Source organism: Megalobrama amblycephala, unplaced genomic scaffold (assembly GCF_018812025.1).
Source record: "Megalobrama amblycephala isolate DHTTF-2021 unplaced genomic scaffold, ASM1881202v1 scaffold426, whole genome shotgun sequence".
NCBI lineage: Eukaryota > Metazoa > Chordata > Actinopteri > Cypriniformes > Xenocyprididae > Megalobrama > Megalobrama amblycephala.
In genome coordinates, this window is record NW_025953373.1 from 203,014 (window position 1) to 224,191 (window position 21,178).

Here is a 21,178-nt window from a genome sequence, read left to right on the forward strand (position 1 = left end):
TTTATGAATCAAAATGTGAAGAAATACAGTTGTGTTCAAAATTATTCAACCCCCACTGAAATTGATTGTTTTGGTCGGTTTGACATTGATTTTGATCATTCAGTCATCCTGCTTACAATTAAATCAAAGAGGCACGTGTAGGTCAGACAAATATAACATAACATTTATAATGAAATAACCACAAATGTCTTTTCTGAGCTCACATCATTATCAGTTTTATTCAACCCCCAAGTGACATTCAATCTTAGTACTTAGTACAACATCCTTTTACAGTTATAACAGCTTTTAAACGTGAAGCATAGCTTGACACAAGTGTCTTGCAGCGATCTATGGGTATCTTCGCCCATTCATCATGGGCAAAAGCCTCCAGTTCAGTCACATTCTTAGGCTTGCGCACTGCAACTGCTTTCTTTAAGTCCCACCAGAGGTTCTCAATCGGATTTAAGTCTGGTGACTGCGATGGCCACTTCAAAATGTTCCAGCCTTTAATCTGCAACCATGCTCTAGTGGACTTGGAGGTATGCTTGGGATCATTGTCCTGTTGAAAGGTCCAACGTCTCCCAAGCCTCAGGTTTGTGACGGACTGCATCACATTGTCATCCAATATCTCCTGGTACTGAAGAGAATTCATGGTACCTTGCACACGCTGAAGCTTCCCAGTACCTGCAGAAGCAAAACAGCCCCAAAGCATGATTGACCCCCGCCATGCTTCACAGTAGGCAAGGTGTTCTTTTCTTTATAGGCCTTGTTCTTCCTCCTCCAAACATAGCGTTGATCCATGGGCCCAAACAGTTCTAATTTTGTTTCATCAGTCCACAGAACACTATCCCAAAACTTCTGTGGTTTGTCCACATGACTTTTGGCATACTGCAGTCGACTCTTCTTATTCTTTGGAGACAGCAAGGGGGTGCGCCTGGGAGTTCTGGCATGGAGGCCTTCACTACGCAGGGTGCGCCGTATTGTCTGAGCAGAAACTTCAGTACCCACATCTGACAAATCTTTTCTCAGTTCCTCAGCAGTCACACGGGGACTTTTCTCCACTCTACGCTTCAGGTAGCGCACAGCAGTCGAAGCCAGCATCTTCTTTCTGCCACGACCAGGTAGCGTTTCAACAGTGCCCTTTGCCTTGAATTTGCGAATGATGCTTCCTATGGTGTCTCCTGGTATGTTTAACATCTTTGCAATCTTCGTATAGCCATTGCCCTTCCTGTGAAGAGTAATCACCTGTTCTCTTGTCTTCCTGGACAATTCTCTTGACTTCACCATGTTTGTAACCACACCAGTAAATGTCTAGAAGGAGCTGAGTATCACAGTCATTTTAAAGCTGCCTAATAGGTGCTTATTTGGCTTTATTGCTGCTCCCTGACATCCACAGGTGTTTTCAATACCTGATTGAAAACACTTCAATGAACCTCTGTTCTTCAGAGTGGTAGTCTTTAAGGGGTTGAATAATTGTGTCAATGAAGAATTCACAAAAGAAACATTTACTACTGTATTACAAAACTAATTGATGTCATTTTAGTTGCATATGGTTCTTTAAGAAGTCCTTGTAGGATTTCATTCTGAATACAATTACAAATGTACACTAAATTCCCTAAAACCATTTACAGCATTGGGGGTTGAATAATTTTGAACACAACTGTAAATGAATATCACAATTACCTAATAATAAATCTGCAGGACCAAACTGGTTTTATGCCCAAGATGCCTATACATTTTAATTTGAGATGGCTGTTTAATATATTTTATAACAAGATAAACATAAAGACATGTATAATTTCACTAGACGCTCAACGAGCCTTTGACCAACTAGAGTGGAAATACATGATTGTTGCTCTAATGAAATTTGGATTTGATTCAGAATTTATTAAATGGATTGAAATGATTTATGCACATCCAGTAGCTTCCATTATTACCAACCAAGACATTTCAAATCCATTTCAGTTATCTCGTGGCACACAGGGATGCTGTTATGACAGAGACACCGGAGGCAGAGATAAAAGCAATGATGCAGTTTATTGAAAGGATCAGCAGAGAAACAGGTGAGTAGACTGGTGAATGCGATGATCTTGAAGGTGAATGAGAGGTAATACTGTCCTTTTCTTTACAATGCAGATGAAACTGGAAGGAGACGCTGGAGCTGGCAGACGAACACACTCACACACAGGCAGGTAAGCACACGAGGAGATCAGGAGACGATGGAGACGAAGAGACAATGGAGACAGGTAAGTATCACTTTGGAGTCCTTGAAGGTAAGCGTACAACAGGTTGTATCACAAACGAGACCGGACAATGAGTGTGTGTGAGTGTGTGGTATTTATCCTGGTGCTGATGACTGCGGTGATGATGTGCAGGTGGCGGTGATTAGTAGGCTGGTGATTGAGTGCGTGGGTAAGGGAGTGAGGTGGAACCTGACGTGTCTGTGACAGTACCCCCCCTCCCACGGCCCGCTCCAGAGGGCCGTGGACCCCGACGTCGTGGTGGTCGTCCTCGAGGTCGTGGGGCAGGTCTGTCTGGGTGGTTGGTGTGGAAGGTCTGTAACAGAGCAGGATCAAGGATATCATTCTTGGGAACCCATGAGCGTTCTTCGGGACCATAGCCCTCCCAGTCCACCAGGTACTCTAAAAGACCACCACGGCGCCGGGAGTCCAGAATCTCACATACAACGTAGGCTGTTCCATCATCCAGAATGAGTGGAAGGGGGGGCTCAGGTTCTGTGGGAGGAAGAACAGAAGGGTGGTGAGGCTTTAATAGTGAAACATGGAAAGTTGGGTGAATTCTCTTGTATTGTGCTGGGAGTTGTAACCGGTAAGTGACAGGGTTGATCTGTTGAAGGATGGTGAACGGGCCAATGAAGCGGGGACTCAGCTTCTTGCAGGGCAGGCGCATCTTGATGTCTCTGGCGGACAGCCAGACCTTCTGCCCCGGTTGGTAGTTTGGAGCGTGGGAGCGCCGAAGGTCGGCTGTCGTCTTGCGCCTGCGCAGGGCTCTCTGCAGCTGGTGGTGAGCTGAGTCCCATACCCTCTCGCTCTCCCGGAACCAGTAGTCGACAGCAGGAACGTTGGAGGGTTCCCCGTCCCAGGGGAACAGTGGGGGCTGGAAGCCGAGCACGCATTGGAAAGGTGTTAATCCTGTTGTAGCTTGGCGGAGGGAGTTCTGGGCGTACTCGGCCCAGCCCAGGTACTGGTTCCAGGAGTCCTGGTGGCCGTGACAGAAGGTACGCAGGAAGCGGCCAATCTCCTGGATCTTCCGTTCCGTCTGCCCGTTCGACTGAGGATGGTATCCAGACGACAGACTGACGGTCACACCCAGGAGGGAGAAGAAAGCCTTCCAGACCCGCGAGACGAATTGTGGTCCTCTGTCTGAGACTATGTCTTCGGGGATTCCGTAGTGACGGAAGACATGGTTGAACATTAACTCTGCTGTGGCCATAGCTGTTGGTAGACCCTCCAGGGGAATAAGACGGCAGGCTTTAGAGAAGCGGTCTACGACGACCAGTATGCAGGTGTTACCATCAGACTCGGGGAGATCAGTGACAAAATCTACTCCCAGGTGTGACCAGGGTCTCTCAGGAACGGGCAGAGGATGGAGCTTGCCGGTGGGAAGATGGCGTGGGCTCTTGGAGATGGCGCACTCCCTGCAGCCCTGCACGTACCTCCTGACATCGTTGGCCATGTTTGGCCACCAGAAGCGCTGTTTGAGCAGCGAGAGGGTTTCATTGACCCCCGGGTGACCAGTGCCAAGTGAAGTGTGAACGGAGTGCAGAAGTGGAGTGCGTCGTGTCCTGGTGATGTAGCGCAAGCCTTGGGGACAACCCGGCGGAGTGCGTGAGGAGGCATTGGAGGAGGGTAAGGTCTCTTCTGACCATTCGATGGGGCTGACGAAAATAGATTCAGGTAGGATGGTTTCGGGTTCTTCATTCTTTTCTTCTGGAGCGTGGAGACGAGAGAGAGCATCGGCTTTCAGGTTCTTAGAGCCAGGTCGGTATGAGATGGTGAAATGGAATCTTGAGAAGAACATTGCCCAGCGGGCTTGGCGAGGGCTGAGTCGTTTGGCAGCTTTCAGATATTCGAGGTTCTTGTGGTCGGTGAGTACTTGAAAAGGATGATTGGCCCCCTCCAACCAATGCCTCCATTCCTCAAGGGCGAGTTTCACAGCCAGGAGTTCACGGTCCCCGATGTCACAGTTCACCTCCGCCGGGTTGAGCTTGTGGGAGAAGGCGGCGCATGGATGGAGCCTACTTGGATTCCCCTGCTGCTGTGACAGGACCGCTCCCACTCCTGTGGTGGAGGCATCCACCTCCACGACGAATGGTAGGTCCGGGTTGGGGTGGACGAGGAGGGGAGCGGTGGTGAAGGCTTTCTTGAGGGTTTCAAAAGCTTCTGTGGCAGGTTGGGACCAGGACAGAGACTTGGGCTGCTTACGGAGGAGGTTGGTGAGTGGGCTGACGATGGTACTGTAGTTTTTGATGAATCGACGGTAGAAATTGGAGAAACCAAGGAATCGTTGGAGTTCTTTTATGGTGCTTGGAGCTGGCCAGTTCTGGATGGCAGATACCTTCCCCTCGTCCATCCGGATGCCACTGTGATCAATCACATATCCCAGGAAGTGGACAGAGGGCTGGTGGAAAGAGCACTTCTCTGCTTTCAGGAACAGATGGTATTGCCGTAAGCGTTGGAGGACCTCCGCAACGTGGTAGCGATGTTCGGCCAAGCTCCGGGAGTAAATCGATGTCATCGATATAGACCAACACGAACTTGTGGAGAAACTCCCGGAGCACCTCATGGATGAAATCCTGGAATACGGAGGGGGCGTTGACCAGGCCATACGGCATCACGAGGTATTCGTAGTGACCGGTGGGCGTGACGAAGGCGGTCTTCCACTCGTCCCCCTCGCGTATCCGGATGAGGTTGTACGCGCTGCGGAGGTCCAGCTTGGTGAACACAGTGGCACCGCGGAGATGTTCCAGGGCCGCTGGGACGAGGGGAAGTGGGTACCAGAATTTGACGGTGATCTTGTTTAGTGACCGGTAATCGATGCAGGGCCGCAAGCCTCCGTCCTTCTTGGCCACGAAGAAGAAGCTTGAAGCAGCAGGGGAAGTAGACGGGCGGATGTATCCTTGGTTAAGGGCCTCTTTGATGTATTCCTCCATGGCCTTCTCCTCCGGCACTGATAGGGGGTAGATGCGTCCCCTAGGCACTGGCTCACCCGGTAACAGATCAATTGCGCAGTCCCATGGCCGGTGTGGAGGAAGCTTGGAGGCGCGTTGCGGGCAGAAGACGTCGCTGAAGGGGGCGTAATCGGGAGGTATGTCGATGGAGCGTTTTTCCACAGGGCTCTCGATGGAGGTAGCATTGATGGAGAGGTTCTTGGATGGAGGAGATCTTGGAACAGGAAGGTCTGGAAAACAGCTGGAGAAACAGTGGTCGCCCCACTTCAGGACTTCGCCCGTGCGCCAGGAGATGGTGGGATTATGGAGCTCCAGCCACGGGCGCCCTAGAACCACGTCAGCGGTGGACTCCTCCAGAACCAGCAGATGGATGAGTTCTTGATGGAAGATACCCACTTGTAGTTGAAGGGGTCCAGCGACACGGCGAACCGTCTTACAGCTCAGGGGTTTGCCCGTGATGGAGTTGATCCGATAGTGAGTCGGAGACGGCGAGGTCTTGAGCCTGAGGTGTCGACAGAGGGTGCCGGAGATTAAGTTTCCTGCTGACCCTGAATCGAGGAGTGCCACCACTGGAATGGAAACATCAGCAGCAGTAAGGTTTACAATTGTAGTGAGTGGTTTCATGTTCTGGATAGAGGGAATGATAGCACTCACCACGGGTCGAGGAGGACGGGTTGGGCATGCAGAGATGACATGCCCAGGCAATCCACAATATAAGCACAGATTCAGGGTCAGCCTTCTTTGTCTTTCTGTGGGTGACAAACGGGAGTTATCCAATTGCATGGGTTCGGTGGCTGGTTCTGGAGAGCTGACGGGTTCGGACCGACGGAGGAGAGTGCTGGCTAGTGGCTGGCCCTGGTGCTCAAGGAGACATGACTGCATACGAGAACTCACTCGGATGGCGAGCTGGATGAAACGTTCGAGTCCTATGGAGTCCTCGTATGCAGCGAGATGCAGCCGCACGTTGGGTTCCAGACCTTGTCGGAAGGTGGTGATGAGGGCTTGTTCGTTCCATCCGCTGGTTGCGGCGAGCGTTCGGAACTGCAAGGCATAATCGTTAACCGTATCGTTTCCTTGTTTTAAATTATACAATTTCTCACCAGTGGTTGAATCAGTCAGGGGTTTTCCGAAAACTTCTCTGAAGTGAGAAACGAAAGCAGCATAGGATTTGATAACTGGTCCTTTCTGAGCCCAGAGAGAATCCGCCCATTGGAGGGCCTTCCCTTGCAGTTGAGAAATCACGAACGCTATTTTCGCCGTGTCGGTGGGATAGAAGTGCGGCTGCATCTCCAGGACCAACTCACACTGAAGGAGGAATCCGCTGCAGTCCTCCGCCGATCCTGAGAAGGGCGCCGGTTTGGCCATGGGACTGGCGGTGAACATAGGAGAGGCAGCGGTGATAGTGGATGCGGAAGCAGCCACGGCGGTGGATACAGGTGACGGTGGTTGTGGAGTGAGTGCTCATCGCAATGCGTCCACGAGCTCTTGGAACGGGTCGTGATGGCTCATGCTGATCGATAGCTGTTATGGTCCGGTCTTCTGTTATGACAGAGACACCGGAGGCAGAGATAAAAGCAATGATGCAGTTTATTGAAAGGATCAGCAGAGAAACAGGTGAGTAGACTAGTGAATGCGATGATCTTGAAGGTGAATGAGAGGTAATACTGTCCTTTTCTTTACGATGCAGATGAAACTGGAAGGAGACGCTGGAGCTGGCAGACGAACACACTCACACACAGGCAGGTAAGCACACGAGGAGATCAGGAGACGATGGAGACGAAGGAGACAATGGAGACAGGTAAGTATCACTTTGGAGTCCTTGAAGGTAAGCGTACAACAGGTTGTATCACAAACGAGACCGGACAATGAGTGTGTGTGAGTGTGTGGTATTTATCCTGGTGCTGATGACTGCGGTGATGATGTGCAGGTGGCGGTGATTAGTAGGCTGGTGATTGAGTGCGTGGGTAAGGGAGTGAGGTGGAACCTGACGTGTCTGTGACAGATGCCTCCTATCTCCCTTTTTGTTTGACATAATCGATGGAACCTTTGGTAGCCAGTATCAGGCAACATCTTAACATAGCCCCTATAGTGATAGAGGGCAGACTCCAACATCTTTCGCTGTATGCGGATGATATTCTTTTGTACATTTCTAACCCTGAAACATCTATTCCACCATTACTTCAGCTTACTGAAAAATTCAGCCATCTTTCTGGATTCACAATAAATTGGGGAAAAAGCAAATTAATGCCAGTCTCTGATGATCTAGATCATAATTCTTTAGTCAATTGCAAATTTAAAATTGCAAACCACTCCTTCAAATATTTGGGTGTAATAATCACTTAAAAGCCTGAAATGTTATTAAAAGTGAATTGGAAAAAGAAAATTGATCAGATTAAAGATGATATTATCTATGGAGTCAGGTGACAAGCCAGAATGGTTAGCAATTGAGGAAGCTTCCTGTAAAAAACCTCATTAACAGCGCAGACTTGATAGTCCCATAAAAATTTATGTCAAAAATATCAACAGAAACAGTTATTTCTAACCTAATTAAAGTGTGGAAACAAATTATGGTATATTTGAAAGTTCCAGATATATATCTGGATACTCCTATCGTAATAATCATGCTTTTCTTCTGGGGTTACATGACAAGCTCTTTTTTTCCCAATGGAAACATATGGGGGGGACAAAAACAAAACACCACTATGAAACGCTGTCATGCTAAACCAACAGGTGGCGAAATAATGTTGGCCAATCGGAAGCCTGGAAAAAAGGTTATTGCCAGTTCAGTTTCCAATGTCACAAGCAAAAATCTCCGGTTTCACCATCTACATGACAAAACTGTAACCAGAGATTCTACAAATCTTCATTCTGGCAGGAGTTTTCAAAAATGTTCGGTTTCAGTGACTGGACACTGCGTTTGCGTGTGGATGAAAGGCCAAACCGCATAGAAAAAGCTGCGCTTTTGAAAGTACTCGTGTTCGTGTAGGGCCTCAGATTTCATCAAAAAGATCTTCATTTGTGTTTCGAAGATGAACGAAAGTCCTTTGGGTTACCTTCATTATTATAGGAAAACGTCAAGTTATTACTGTGCTGCTGCATTGAAGGAGCTCTAAATGTGAGCCGTGCTGTTAAATGAAAGATAAAATATGAATAATGAAGAAATGAGAAACAGAATGAACAGTAAAATTAACAGAAGCATGAAGCAGAAGCATTTTCAGCATAATTAAGCATGAAAATAACAAGGAAATATCTATTTGTAAAATGAATTAAACCAACTAATATGAATCATATCAAGTTAATCATCAAAAAAGTCAAAAAGTTTTTAATGTTGTTTATATGTCTATATGGTGTTTTTAATATACTTTAAGACGGAGGTCGGCAACCCGCGGCTCTAGAGCCGCATGCGGCTCTTTAGCGCCCCCCTAGTGGCTCCCTGGAGCTTTTTCAAAAATGTATTAAAATGGAAAAAATATATATTTTTTGTTTTCACATGGTTTATGTAGGAGGACAAACATGACACAAACATTCTTAACGTTTTTCAATGCTGTAAAAATGTGTATAATAAATATTACATTTCAACATTTCTGTCAACGAAGATTTGCGTCATAGCCATCGATATGGCGGCATTTTAATGCCATTAATGACCGAGCGCACAATTGATGCTTGCGTGCGCAGTAAATCACTTCCGCGAGAGGATAACAGATCTGCACGTGAGGAAACGGGAGCCCGCAAGCTCATTTTAAACCCCCGCGCGCGCATGACATCTCCTCTGCGCGCAGATCAAGCCCTCGCGTGCTCGGACAAGATTCGCAGCACGCGCGTCATCATTCCCCACACTCGCGCTCAATCTTCTATTTCGCTCGCGCGAACACTTTTGATTTTTGTCAGTCGTGGGGCGGGACTTTACTTATTTATACAGTGTAACCTCAAATGTCATTGGTCAATTCAGTTTTTCCAGAAGTCTGTTTTGATTGGACGCCTGTTGTAAAATGATTAGACATGGCTTGGACCAGATGAAAAAAATACTATAGTATTTTATAGTAAATACTATAGTGTTTTTGAACCATAGTATAGTATAGTACTTTTATTTGCTGTGGTAATTCTATAGTTGTTGAGGGTAATATAAACAAATTACCCAAATACTATAGTTTTCTACAACTATAGGGTATATTACTACAATATACACTAGAGTTTACTGTAGTAAAAACTAAAGTAGCCTATACAGTATTTATTACAGTTTATCAGTTCATCATAGTTAATACACTGTATACTGAAGCATTCATTAACAAAGTGTTGTAAATAGTATAATGTATACAGTATACTACACTTTACTATAGTATGGTCCAAAACACTATAGTATTTACTATTATTATGCAAGTGAGTTAAACTTTATTTATTGACTGATTGATTGCATTATTATTATTATATGTCCTTATTAGATACTATATTAACTTGATTTATTATTTTTATGGAGCTGTAGCTGCTGGGGAAAATGAGAACACATAGTAGTTCACCGCTACATTATCATTATACTTCCACTAAACAGTATCTGTTTACCCATGATAGTATACAAAAACAACAACAAAAAAACGAAATATGTCTTAGATATAAAGATTTCTAAATTGGGTTTCGGGGGGTATGATCATTCATACTGTGTACTGTATCTTAACTTTAACTGCAACCTTTCAACAGAGTGAAATGCTGAAACCATTTTATACTGTATTTAATGGAAAATATATTAACCTGATAATATATTACACTGACAAAGAATGATAACAAAAAGCTTACACAACAACTCTTGCTGATATGAACAAGTGATGTATCTTTCATCCAAAGCCACATGAAGCAATTCTGGATTTAGAATCATAGTTACAACTATTTAATTGACACTTTTGACATTTCTGTAGTTCTCAGAACTGATATAATTTTGGCTGGGTAAACAGACACTGTTTAGTGGAAGTATAGTGGTAATGTAGCGGTGAACTACAGCAAATATAATATGTCTTATTTCCCCAGCAGCTCCAGCTCCATAAAAATAATAATAAATCAAGTTAATGTATATGGTAGGCCATATTATAATAATAATGCAATCAATCAGTTAATAAATAAAGTTTAACTCACTTGCATCTGGTCCATTGATGAAGCCATGTCTAATTGTTTTACAACAGAAGTCTATGGAGTCAAATTAATGCCTTAAAGTTTTGCACAAAAATAAAGTTTTGCAAAACAAAAAAAAGAATTGAGCAATAAAAAATGTTTTGCAAACAAAAATAAAGAATTGCAAAGGAAAAATAAAGTATTGAGCGGAAAAAAATAAGTTTTGCAAACAAAAATAATAATTTGCAAAATAAAATAAAGTAGTGCAAAAATAAAAATATAATCAATTACAAAAATCAATGACAGCTGTAATCCTATTTTATCTTTGCCACATATTTTTCATGCTCAAACCTACTAAATCATTTGCAACGCTCATTTTATTCTGCATTTCAGTCAAGCGTGCGCTCACGATACCGGTTTTTTTTGCGCTGCACTTTTCTGTGCGGATCTCTTTATGGCACTGGTTTGACGTGGGGTGGAGTCAAGAAACGGGGGCACGCCTCCGCGAAATGCATTGGAGGGGAACGTAATCGGCGACAGGTGAAATAATTCTTTGACATGGTTAAAAATAATGAATGGTTTGTTTTTGTTGGTTTGTTTAGCATATGTTGTCGCCGATTACGACCCCCTCCAATGCATTTCTTATAGTAATATGACCCGTTGCGCTCTGTCTCACTGCCTGTATCCACTTTTGTGTCCTTAAACATTTGTTTTTTGGGGTCGACAGCTTATAAAAACTTATTTCTGGGTTTTTTAGCTTGTTAGCTGTACGCCTTGTCACACAGCACCTTTTAGGCATTGTTCTGTTTTTTTTAATGAGTCAGAAAAGACAAGAAGCAGCCTGGAGACGGTTGGATTGTTTTTCCCCCGGTGGGCGTGGTTTTCAGATTATAATAAATGCGCTCTGTCTCTATGCTTGCCTGCGTCTCAATGTGCATACTATCCATCCTAAATAGTATGTGACACTAGTAATATTCAATACTATTTAGGGCGGATAGGGTGGATAGTATGCATATTGGGATGCAGGGCTTGATCTGTTCTGTTCCGATCTGCGTCTCCTGCCGATGACGTGTTTCGCGGGGCGTGCCCCCGTTTCTTGACTCCACCCCCACGTCAAACCAGTGCCATAAAGGGAACCGCACAGAAAAGTGCAGCGCAAAAGAAAACCAGTATTGTGAGCGCACGCTTGACTGAAACGCAGAATAAAATGAGCGTTGCAAATGATTTAGTAGGTTTGAGCATGAAAAATATGTGGCAAAGATAAAATAGGATTACAGCTGTCATTGAGTTTTGTAATTGATTATATTTTTATTTTTGCACTACGTTATTTTATTTTGCAATTTATTATTTTTGTTTGCAAAACTTATTTTTTTCTGCTCAATACTTTATTTTTCCTTTGCAATTCTTTATTTTTGTTTGCAAAACATTTTTTTATTGCTCAATTCTTTTTTTTTGTTTTGCAAAACTTTATTTTTGTGCAAAACTTTAAGGCATTAATTTGACTCCATAGAAGTCCAATCAAAACAGACTTCTGGAAAAACTGAATTGACCAATGACATTTGAGCTTACACTGAAATAAGTAAAGTCCCGCCCCACGACTGACAAAAATCAAAAGTGTTCGCGCGAGCGAAATATAAGATTGAGCGCGAGTGTGGGGAATGATGACGCGCGTGCTGCGAGTCTTGTCCGAGCACGCGAGGGCTTGATCTGTGCGCAGAGGAGATGTCATGCGCGCGCGCGGGTTTAAAATGAGCTCGCGGGCTCCCCCCCGTTTCCTCGCGCGCAGATCTGTTATCCTCTCGCGGAAGTGATTTACTGCGCGCGCAAGCATCAATAGACCCTTTTCACAATGACGTCAGTTAACTTCCGCCTATCCGCAAAGCAGTGTATCAGTTGTTCTGTCTTACCTTCGCGCCGGCGACTTCTCGGGAAAATGCTTTAATAACTTTAAATGCGAACGGTTTATGTCAAGGATTTACACAGTCGGCTTCTTCTGGTAATGATATGGCATTATTTCCTTTCTGAACCTGCTGCGTGACTGAATTTAATAGAGGAAACTGCGAAAACGCGAGTAAAAACAAACGAATTACACTAAAGGTTGGACTCGAAAGTGTTTCTTACAACTTGTCAAATAAACCTAATCCATGGATATTGACATGTAGCCAGGAGTCGTGTTTCCTGACATTTATATGTGCCTGATTTGACGCCGAGGAAATACATAAAGCAAATCTGCCTGTGAATATTTTATATAACTACAATATAGGTAACTTAGGTTTAAATCCGCGTAATTACTTAACGTTATATCAATGTTATATATCGTCATATTGTCCATCCCTAAAACATATAGTTTTATAGTATAGTTTTTGTCAGTGTTTATTTTAAAACGCACAATTATGCAGAATATAAGATGGAAAATATTTAATAGATGATTTGTCAACATAATATATAACAATACAATATATATGGAATGATTTTACCTCAAAATCCAACAATTTGACACAAAATGATAACTGCAAATCCATGTTTCTCTGCTGGAGTCCAGCTGTTTCTGTGGATTGCACCGATCCATTTGCTTCTTTTTTCTGTAGCTTTCAGCAGTTTTTAAATATATACCTCGGGAATACCTCATTATGTATTTGTAGCCTATTTAGTCATTTTGATAGTAGGATAATATAGCTAATATACACTTACTTAAGTTGCCTTCATATAAGGCTTATATAAGGCTTTTAATTTTTTGCGGCTCCAGACAGATTTGTTTTTTGTTTTTTTGGTCCAATATGGCTCTTTGAACATTTTGGGTTGCCGACCCCTGCTTTAAGACAAACCATGTGTAAATTCAGTCAACACCATTGCTGAGTATTTTCTCCTTAAAAATCCAGTGAACCAAGAGACTCAAAAATGCAGTTTGAAACCAACTGTTGTAACCAATCCTGTCAGGGGTGAATGTGGGTGGGGATTTTCCTATCATTCCTATCATGCTCTGTGGGCATTTTAACACAGAGAGCACAAGAACACTGTGGCAAACAGGGCGGGGCCAAGAGCCATGGGAACAGCATTAGCAACACATTATTAGAGGTTTTATAACAGTCAAGCCAAAGGCTAATCATAATAATTACCTTCATATGTCCGATGTTGTAGAGAGTGATATATAAAAGCATTACCATTCTGATACATCGACTTGTTATCAACCCTGTATAATTTGATCAGCTTTTTCTTCTGAATCAGTTTCTGGTTCAAACATATATGGCTGAATTAAACCAATATTTCCACTTGCTATTGTGTATAGTTTACTAACCTTCACAGAGCAAGAAAAGTTAGTCCAAGGTGGTGTGATTAGGTGGAGGAACAAAAACCTAAATTTAATCTGTTCATCATTTAAAGGGATCAAGTCTCTTCAGAAAATTTGGACTAAACCACTCAATTCATATGTATTAGTTTTACAATCTCTATATGAACTTTTTGAAGTGTCAAAGAGTTAGTTGGATAGCTGTCAAAGGAGAGTGCAGAAGTGGCTTCATTTCTGTTCCAAGGATGAACAAAAGTCTTATGGGTTTGGAACAACACGAGGTTGAGTAAATGACAATTTTCATTTGTGGGTGAACTAACCCTTTAAAGCAAAAATAAAGAAAGGAGGAATAAAATCTATATAAACTCAATCAATCTCATCAACTAATAGACTAGTTGGATGTTGGACTAGTTAACTATCCTGATGTTTTAAATGTTAGGTCAGATGGTCTCTTTCTAAGTGGGCGGCACTGTGGGCATTATGAATCAGACAATTATGTTGATAATCAAAGGTCTAGCAATATAAGACTACTTATTGTATGTATGTGTGTGCCTGTATGTGTTACCTGTTGCACTGCTTTTTCGAAACTTAACAGCAGCGAGACTGATCATGTTCATGCCGTACAGGTTGTAATCGATAAATAGCTGCAGCAGGAAGGGAATATGTGCTTCATGGGGCTGAAAACTCTTATTCATTACAGCTCCACCCTGCAGGAGTTCACTCACCCTACAAAGAGAAAACATGCATTCAATTAGTAACACCAAACATATCATGATATACCCTCCACAAACACACATGTTGGGTTTCCATGTTTTATGAGGACCTTCCCTGACAATGATTTTTATACTGTACAAACTGTATATTCCATCCACTAATCCTAAACCTACACATAAAAAAACACCCCCCTTAAATTCTAGAACACACCAGATCACTAAAGGTTAGTTTGGTACCGAATTTTCAGTAGTAAATACCAATACAAGAGAAATTTCATCAATCTCGATACCTATTTTAGTACAGCACAAAAACAGCACAGCAAAACTATTGACATTTAATTGTTAAATAATATTAATTACATTAAAACAATGCCATGTAAGCAAGCTTTTCTCAATGCTTCAATACATTTGCGTGAGAGAGAAAAAAAAAAAAAAATCTCCAATGCACTATGATTCATTCTTCATTTCACAAGACATGTGCTGATTGAAATACAGAATTTTGCTTGAGGCTTACAAGCATTTTGAGATGCAAGTGCAAATGCACACACAAAGCACAAGAGAGCATTTTGAGATGCACATTGTATGATGCAAAATTAATGTAAACAGACTTTAGAGTCTTGAGAGATTGTAAGCAAAGGGGGCTAAACATCTGATATATTATTAAAACAGATCTGTGTAGTGAATGCAGTGTGAACGCAATCTATTAGACATACTGCTGTCTATGATGCCATTAATAATAATAATAATAATAATAATAATAATAATAATAATAATAAATATAGCTGCAAGCAGCAATTACGGGGCCAAGCAAAAAAGGGACAACAATCCAGCCAACATGGCTGGGAGCATTAGGCCAACTGCAACAGTGAGCAATTAAAGACCTATTACGATCATTTAAGGCAAAAGAGTTGGAAAATGATATATACAGTCAGTAATAAAGATTTACTGGTTTATCACTTTCGACCAATAGGTGGCGCTGTGACCAAATGAATATGGTTTGGTCAGAGTGAGGTGACAATGACACTCACTAAGGATATGACTCCCGAAAAAATAAGTCAACCAGATCAAAAGTTATAAGCATATGAAAAAAATACAGTAGGTGGCGCTGGTTTGGACTCTTTCAGGGCCTTGTGCTGATGACCCATACAGAGTTTCGAAACAATACACTAATGTGTTCACAAAATACAGCATTTTAAAACAAGATTTAAAATGTCCGATGGCCAAAATGGCCGACATGGGAAAATGGATATCATTCGACTCTGGCATGATGCCCCGAATTGAAAAAGACCAACTTTATCATTTTTGGACAAACCTATTTGAAGCTATAAGCAAAAATAATGGCTATATTGGCTTTTTTGTATCTCCAGACCAGTAGGTGGCGTTATGGCAAAACTCAGCATGTAGGCTCTGGTCTTGCTTGGGATGATATGTATGAGGTTTCGTCTGAATATGATAAAGCATTGCAGAGATACAGCCATAGTGTGTTCTGATGTGTTTTCTTGGTTTGCCATTTTGATCATTTGTGTCAGGTTTACTTTGTCATAATCTCTATGTATTAAAACTCCTTAGTTTATTCATTTCATTGTTACTAATTGTTTTACTTAGTTTAGTTTCATTTCATTTTGCTTTGGTTTCTGTTGGTATTGGCTACACCTTGGCTCCTTGTTATATTGGCTCTACTCTAGCCTGTCACTTGGGTCCCACATCCAGACTCCACCTAACTGTGTCATCCTCCTGGCTCCATAATGGACTTCCGAACCATTGGCAATGTATGCATCCTCCAATGTTCAAACAGCTTCCCTAGGGTCCTTCATCTGTCCAGCTTCTCCATTATCATCCACTCGAAATGGCATCTTCTTGGTTTGCACATCTTCCAACTGCACCTTGACCCTCAGATCCACCAGCATCACCTTGCTTCTCTAACATTTGGGCTTCATCTTGGTGTCTAGTGTTCCTGACTCCATCTTCAATTGTTGTCTCCCTGGCTATGCATTACTCTGCACCAATTAAGGCTCCACAATGGTTCTTCATCTGTCTTGCTCCATCAAGGTATCTCAATTACTATTGAATATTTCCTTTTTTTCCCCTGTTTTTTTTGATCAAAGATTTGATGTTAACAAATTGAGTTTTTATAAATGACTATGTCTGCGCTATCCAATCCTTTAGCTACATTAAAGTCCTCCATGTATTCAGTTTTGACATCTTTATCGCTTCCACTTGTTCCAGCTCAGTTCATGTTTACATTTGCCTTTAAATCCAGCAGCATCAGACTGGTGCTCCAGATCTCTGGCTCTCTCTTGGTCTTCAGCCTTCCTGATTCCACCTTGGTCTTCCATTTTCTCAACTTCACCGTGATTTGCACTGCCTAAGTCTCCAATTTTGGTATCTATTTGTATAACTTCATCAAAATATCTCAGTCTGCCATATTTACTGAACAAACTATCTTCTGAAACACTTGATATAAATACATTTATTGTTTGTTAATACCGTTTTGCATATGTTTTTAATTTATATGTTAAACTTCCTAACATCACATAAAACCAGAGTAAACAACAACATTTTGTTGCATTGTGTTGTAGGACTATGCAGACACTACATGTCATCTGTCACCTTCTAGTTCTACCAGAAAGACTCAGGAGGTAAGATAAAGAAACAATGTAATTTATTATTAATCAGCAAGCAAAATATCACAAAATAAGGTTCTTTGGTGTAAACCCTGTCTGTAGCTGACATCCTGACTTTGCGTTTCCTGCCTGAAGATGAAGGCAGGGGCATAGCCGATCCCTAAAAAATATGGACAGCAACCATCCTAATAATGGAGGGCAGGATGGAGGGGAAGGTTGGCGTTAGCATCTGCAAACTCAGACATGTGTAAGTACTGATGTTTTATAGTCCAAGTGTTAGATAATGATTTGTTACATCTGAACTAGTAAATATAACATAACATTTGAGTAATTACGACAAAACTTGTGCAACAGCTTCCTTTTACAAAAGTGCGTTTGCTTGCATCCTCCTTTCATTTGGCTTCACTGAGGTCCTCCATCATTCCAGATTTAAGTTTGTACTTTCCACCAACTCCACCTTGGTCTGGAAATATTCCAGCTACACCTAGGTCCTCTGGTGCAGCATTAACTCTCTACTTGTTCAACCGTCTAACTACATATTGGTCTCTAGTTTGCATGACTCCACATTGGTCTTTTGTCTTTCCAGCTTCACCTGGTTTGCACCACCTACTCCACCTTGAGTCTGCATTTCTATAGCTCCATGAAGGTATCCCACTCTGCCATTCTTTCTCAAAAAAACAAAACAAACATTCATACTTACAAAGACTTGCTGTGAGGAAACTATTATTCATAAATGCTTTTTTGTCATATGCATATTATTTGTTGATATTCTTAATATTGCATACAACTACAATAACCAACAGAAATTTATTCTTTTGTGTTGTAGGACTATGAGCACACGACATATCATCTGTCAACATCTACTTTGCAACACTAGACGGTGCCTGCAGACTTTAACTGTTTGGCACCAATGTAGCCCTTTATCTCTCATACTCCACTATTGTTGTCATGTGTCCTAATTCTGCCTTGGTGTTTCTTTTTGTGTTTCTGAACTGGTCTGGACTACTTAAGGATCTCCTTTGTTTTGCATTCTCTTTGGCTCCATTAAGGCATCTCACTGTTCCATTTTGCTGTTGCGTATTTTCTACTGTGTTATCATCTGTTTGTTTGTTTGTTTCTTTGTTTGCCTATTATGCTCTATGTCTGGTTTATTTCATTGTTATTACTATATATTTATTCTCTTTTTTGATTCCTTATCAATGTATGTAATTAATAATACATTTTTTTATATTTTCTTTATTAGTCTGTTTTCATTCATTGAAACAATTTCTAAATACAGAAGTGCTACGTATTGTTAATAAATTCTATTAATTGTCATAATTTTTGCAATAAATGAAAAGCTTTTATTTATTTCTTTATTTATTTCTTTATTTATTTATTTATTATGATTATTATGATTATCATGTATTGCTGATTGCCTGTTTTGCAGCCAGTACTACAGCTAGTCTGATTTTTCTTACTATCTAGTACTATCTAAGCAAGTACAATATATATTTCTGTCTGTGATAGGCAGCATTACACTGTGCATTTATCTTAGCCATCCTCCATCCCAGTATCACATTTCTAGATATGCTACAGACGTCTTTTGCTGTTAACCACTGTCACCTCCTTTCTTATGGAGCAACTAGTTTTGCATTAGCAGCTGTTTCCTTTCTGTGTTTTCCTGGTGTAGTAGAGCAGATCTATGTACTTGCAGATCTACTCTGCCAAAACCAAACCTATTTACATCTGCACAACAACTACTTAATAAAATGTTTCCACTTATTCTGAGAATTGACATGCCTTAAGTTTGTTTTTGTTTTTTACCTTTGAATATTTTTTACTCTTTTCGTAATTTAATATTCATTGGACTGAACTGTTGTTAGACTAGTACCTACAATAACAGGAGTCTTTAATAAAATTAAATATATGATATATTTACTGTTTTACCCGTTATTGATGTATGGTAATATTTAGTTGAATGCTTTTCATAGTTTATTTTAATGTTCATCTTCTACCTTAGGTGTTTGTGGTGCACATATTGTAAAGCTGCCTACTCCACTTTAATCATTGATGTATTTGACATTAAACAAAATACAAAGAAACCAAAAAGAAGTGGTTTGATATTTTCTGATTAAAAATATATATCTTTCAAGCAATTTTCAGAGTTTCTGTTTTTCTAAAAATGCACAAACATTTTTTCTATATTATCCAACTAACCTACGCTACATAATATTAAAACTTTTCTCTGACAAGTACCAGAGCTAGGTTACTAATGTTTTGTTAATAGTGGTCCAACTACCAAAGATGAATTAAACCCCTAATGAGTATAACTTGCAAATCCTATCAGCCATTTTTTAATTACAGAATAAAAACTGTTATATTAATGTTACTTACTAGAGGTAGTCACATCAAAAAAAATCTTTTAAGCTTAATGTTTTTTTGTTTTTTTTAGAATATATAAATAAGTTTCCATCCATTTAAGTGCATATAAAATTGCATATATGTAATTGATTTGAGTATAGTGTCCTCTCCATCAAATTTATCAAATGTTGATAAATCATTACATGTTTAACCTTTATAAAACATAGTAAAACATATTTTTTAATTCGCCAGACATGATTGAATATATTGCTATCCATTTAAAATGAATAGACACTTTTTTGTTTCAACATAATATATATTAGACATGAAAATGCTCTATTAAAACATAAATAGTTGTAATTCAAGAATGCTTTGAAATATAGACCAATGGTTCTTGTTCGAAAGAACACACTTGTCAAATTATTTTAGAAGTGAAATAAATGATAAAAGTTAAATAAAATAACTTATAGAAGTCTAAGTTCTGAAAATGAAAATGTAAAAATACAATTGCTTATCTTTTATAATATTCTATTGCAATCATGTTTTACTCTTAAACTGCAAGAATGAAAAAAACAAAAAACACCATTCTAAATTTTAGGTTGAAATATTTCAACAATTAGCTTTCAGTAACATTTTGTTTGGGTGCAATACCAAACTTTTTTTAGTAGATGACACTCAGGCTCCATATCTGACGATTTAAGGCTGCCTCAAGTCAACTCACCTTAACAATACAGTAAAGTTATACATTTTGATCAGTTCATTGTTAATTTCACTTCCTGCTATTATATTATTTCATGATATGTATAAAGCTGTTCTGCAGAAAAAAGTTATGTTATACTTCAGCTCTGTTCAGTTCTTATTCAGTAGACTCAGTGCATTTAGATAATACCAATAATACTAAAAAATATAAGGGGTCCTCAATCAAGCTAGTCATAGAATAAAAACAATGGACAAAAAAAATTATGAAAAGCAGATAAACCAGGCAACATAGCTGAAATCATCAAACTAATAGCAACAGTGTGCAATTAAAGACCTATTTAAGTCATTTTAAGCAAAAGAGCTGAAAATCATCACTCTGTTATATTTATAAATTCATAAAGATTTACTGGTTATCAATTTTCTACAATACATGGCGCTATTACCACATTCATGGTGGTGCTGGCTTGAAACTTGAACAGCTTCTTCAAGGCATTGTGCTGATGACCCATACTGAGTTTCGTAACAATTCGCTAATGCGTTCATAAAATACAGCATTTTTGCACAAATTTCAGAATGGCCAATAAAGGAAATTGGATATCATTTGACTCGGCATGCATTAGACCAGCTGCAACAGTGAGCAATTAAAGACCTATTACGATCATTTAAGGCAAAAGAGTTGAAAAATGATATATACAGTCAATAATAAAGATTTAATGGTTTATCACTTTGACTAATATGTGGTGCTGTGACCAAATTAATGTGGTATGGTCAGAGTGAGGTAACAATGACACTCGCTAAGGATATGACTCCCGTGAAAATAAGTCAACCAGATCAAAAGTTATAAGCATATGAAAAAAAAACACTAGGTGGCGCTGGTTTGAAAGTGCTCAGGCTCCTTCGGGACCATGTGCTGATGACCCATACCGAGTTTCGTAACAATATGCTAATGCGTTCATAAAATACAGCATTTTTGCACAAAATTAAAAATGGCCGACAGCCAAAATGGCTGCTATGGGAAAATTGGATATTATTCGACTCGGCATGATGCCCCTAATCTAACAAGACCAAATTTATGCTTTTTGGACAAACATATCTGAAGCTATAAGCAAAAATAATGGCTATTTTGGCTTTTTTGAATCTCCAGACCAGTAGGTGGCGTTGCGACGAAACTCATCATGTAGGCTCTGGTCTTGCTTGGGATGATTTGTACGAAGTTTGGTGTAAATATGATAAATCATTGCAGAGA

General features: G+C 40.6%; 1 protein-coding gene and 1 long non-coding RNA gene across 4 annotated transcripts in view; one reads left to right on the top strand and one right to left on the bottom strand.

Annotated features, from left to right (window-relative positions):
• Positions 1–14,311, bottom strand: part of LOC125261539 (DNA polymerase zeta catalytic subunit-like) — a 99,669-nt gene extending 85,358 nt beyond the window's left edge. The window contains 1 exon segment of the mRNA XM_048180094.1: positions 14,119–14,311. Within this exon segment, the coding sequence (XP_048036051.1) occupies positions 14,119–14,296 (178 nt within the window). The 5' untranslated portion in view covers positions 14,297–14,311.
• Positions 14,312–15,533: 1,222 nt separating this feature from the next.
• On the top strand, positions 15,534–19,765 carry LOC125261543. 3 transcript variants are annotated; one of them, XR_007183357.1, is made up of 6 exons: positions 15,534–16,315; positions 16,527–16,648; positions 16,846–16,905; positions 16,993–17,137; positions 17,477–17,536; positions 17,717–19,765. It is a non-coding gene; the product is annotated as an uncharacterized LOC125261543 (long non-coding RNA). The 3 variants fall into 3 exon arrangements; XR_007183358.1 differs by having other exon boundaries at positions 17,026–17,137; XR_007183359.1 differs by having other exon boundaries at positions 16,530–16,648.
• Positions 19,766–21,178: the final 1,413 nt, after the last annotated feature.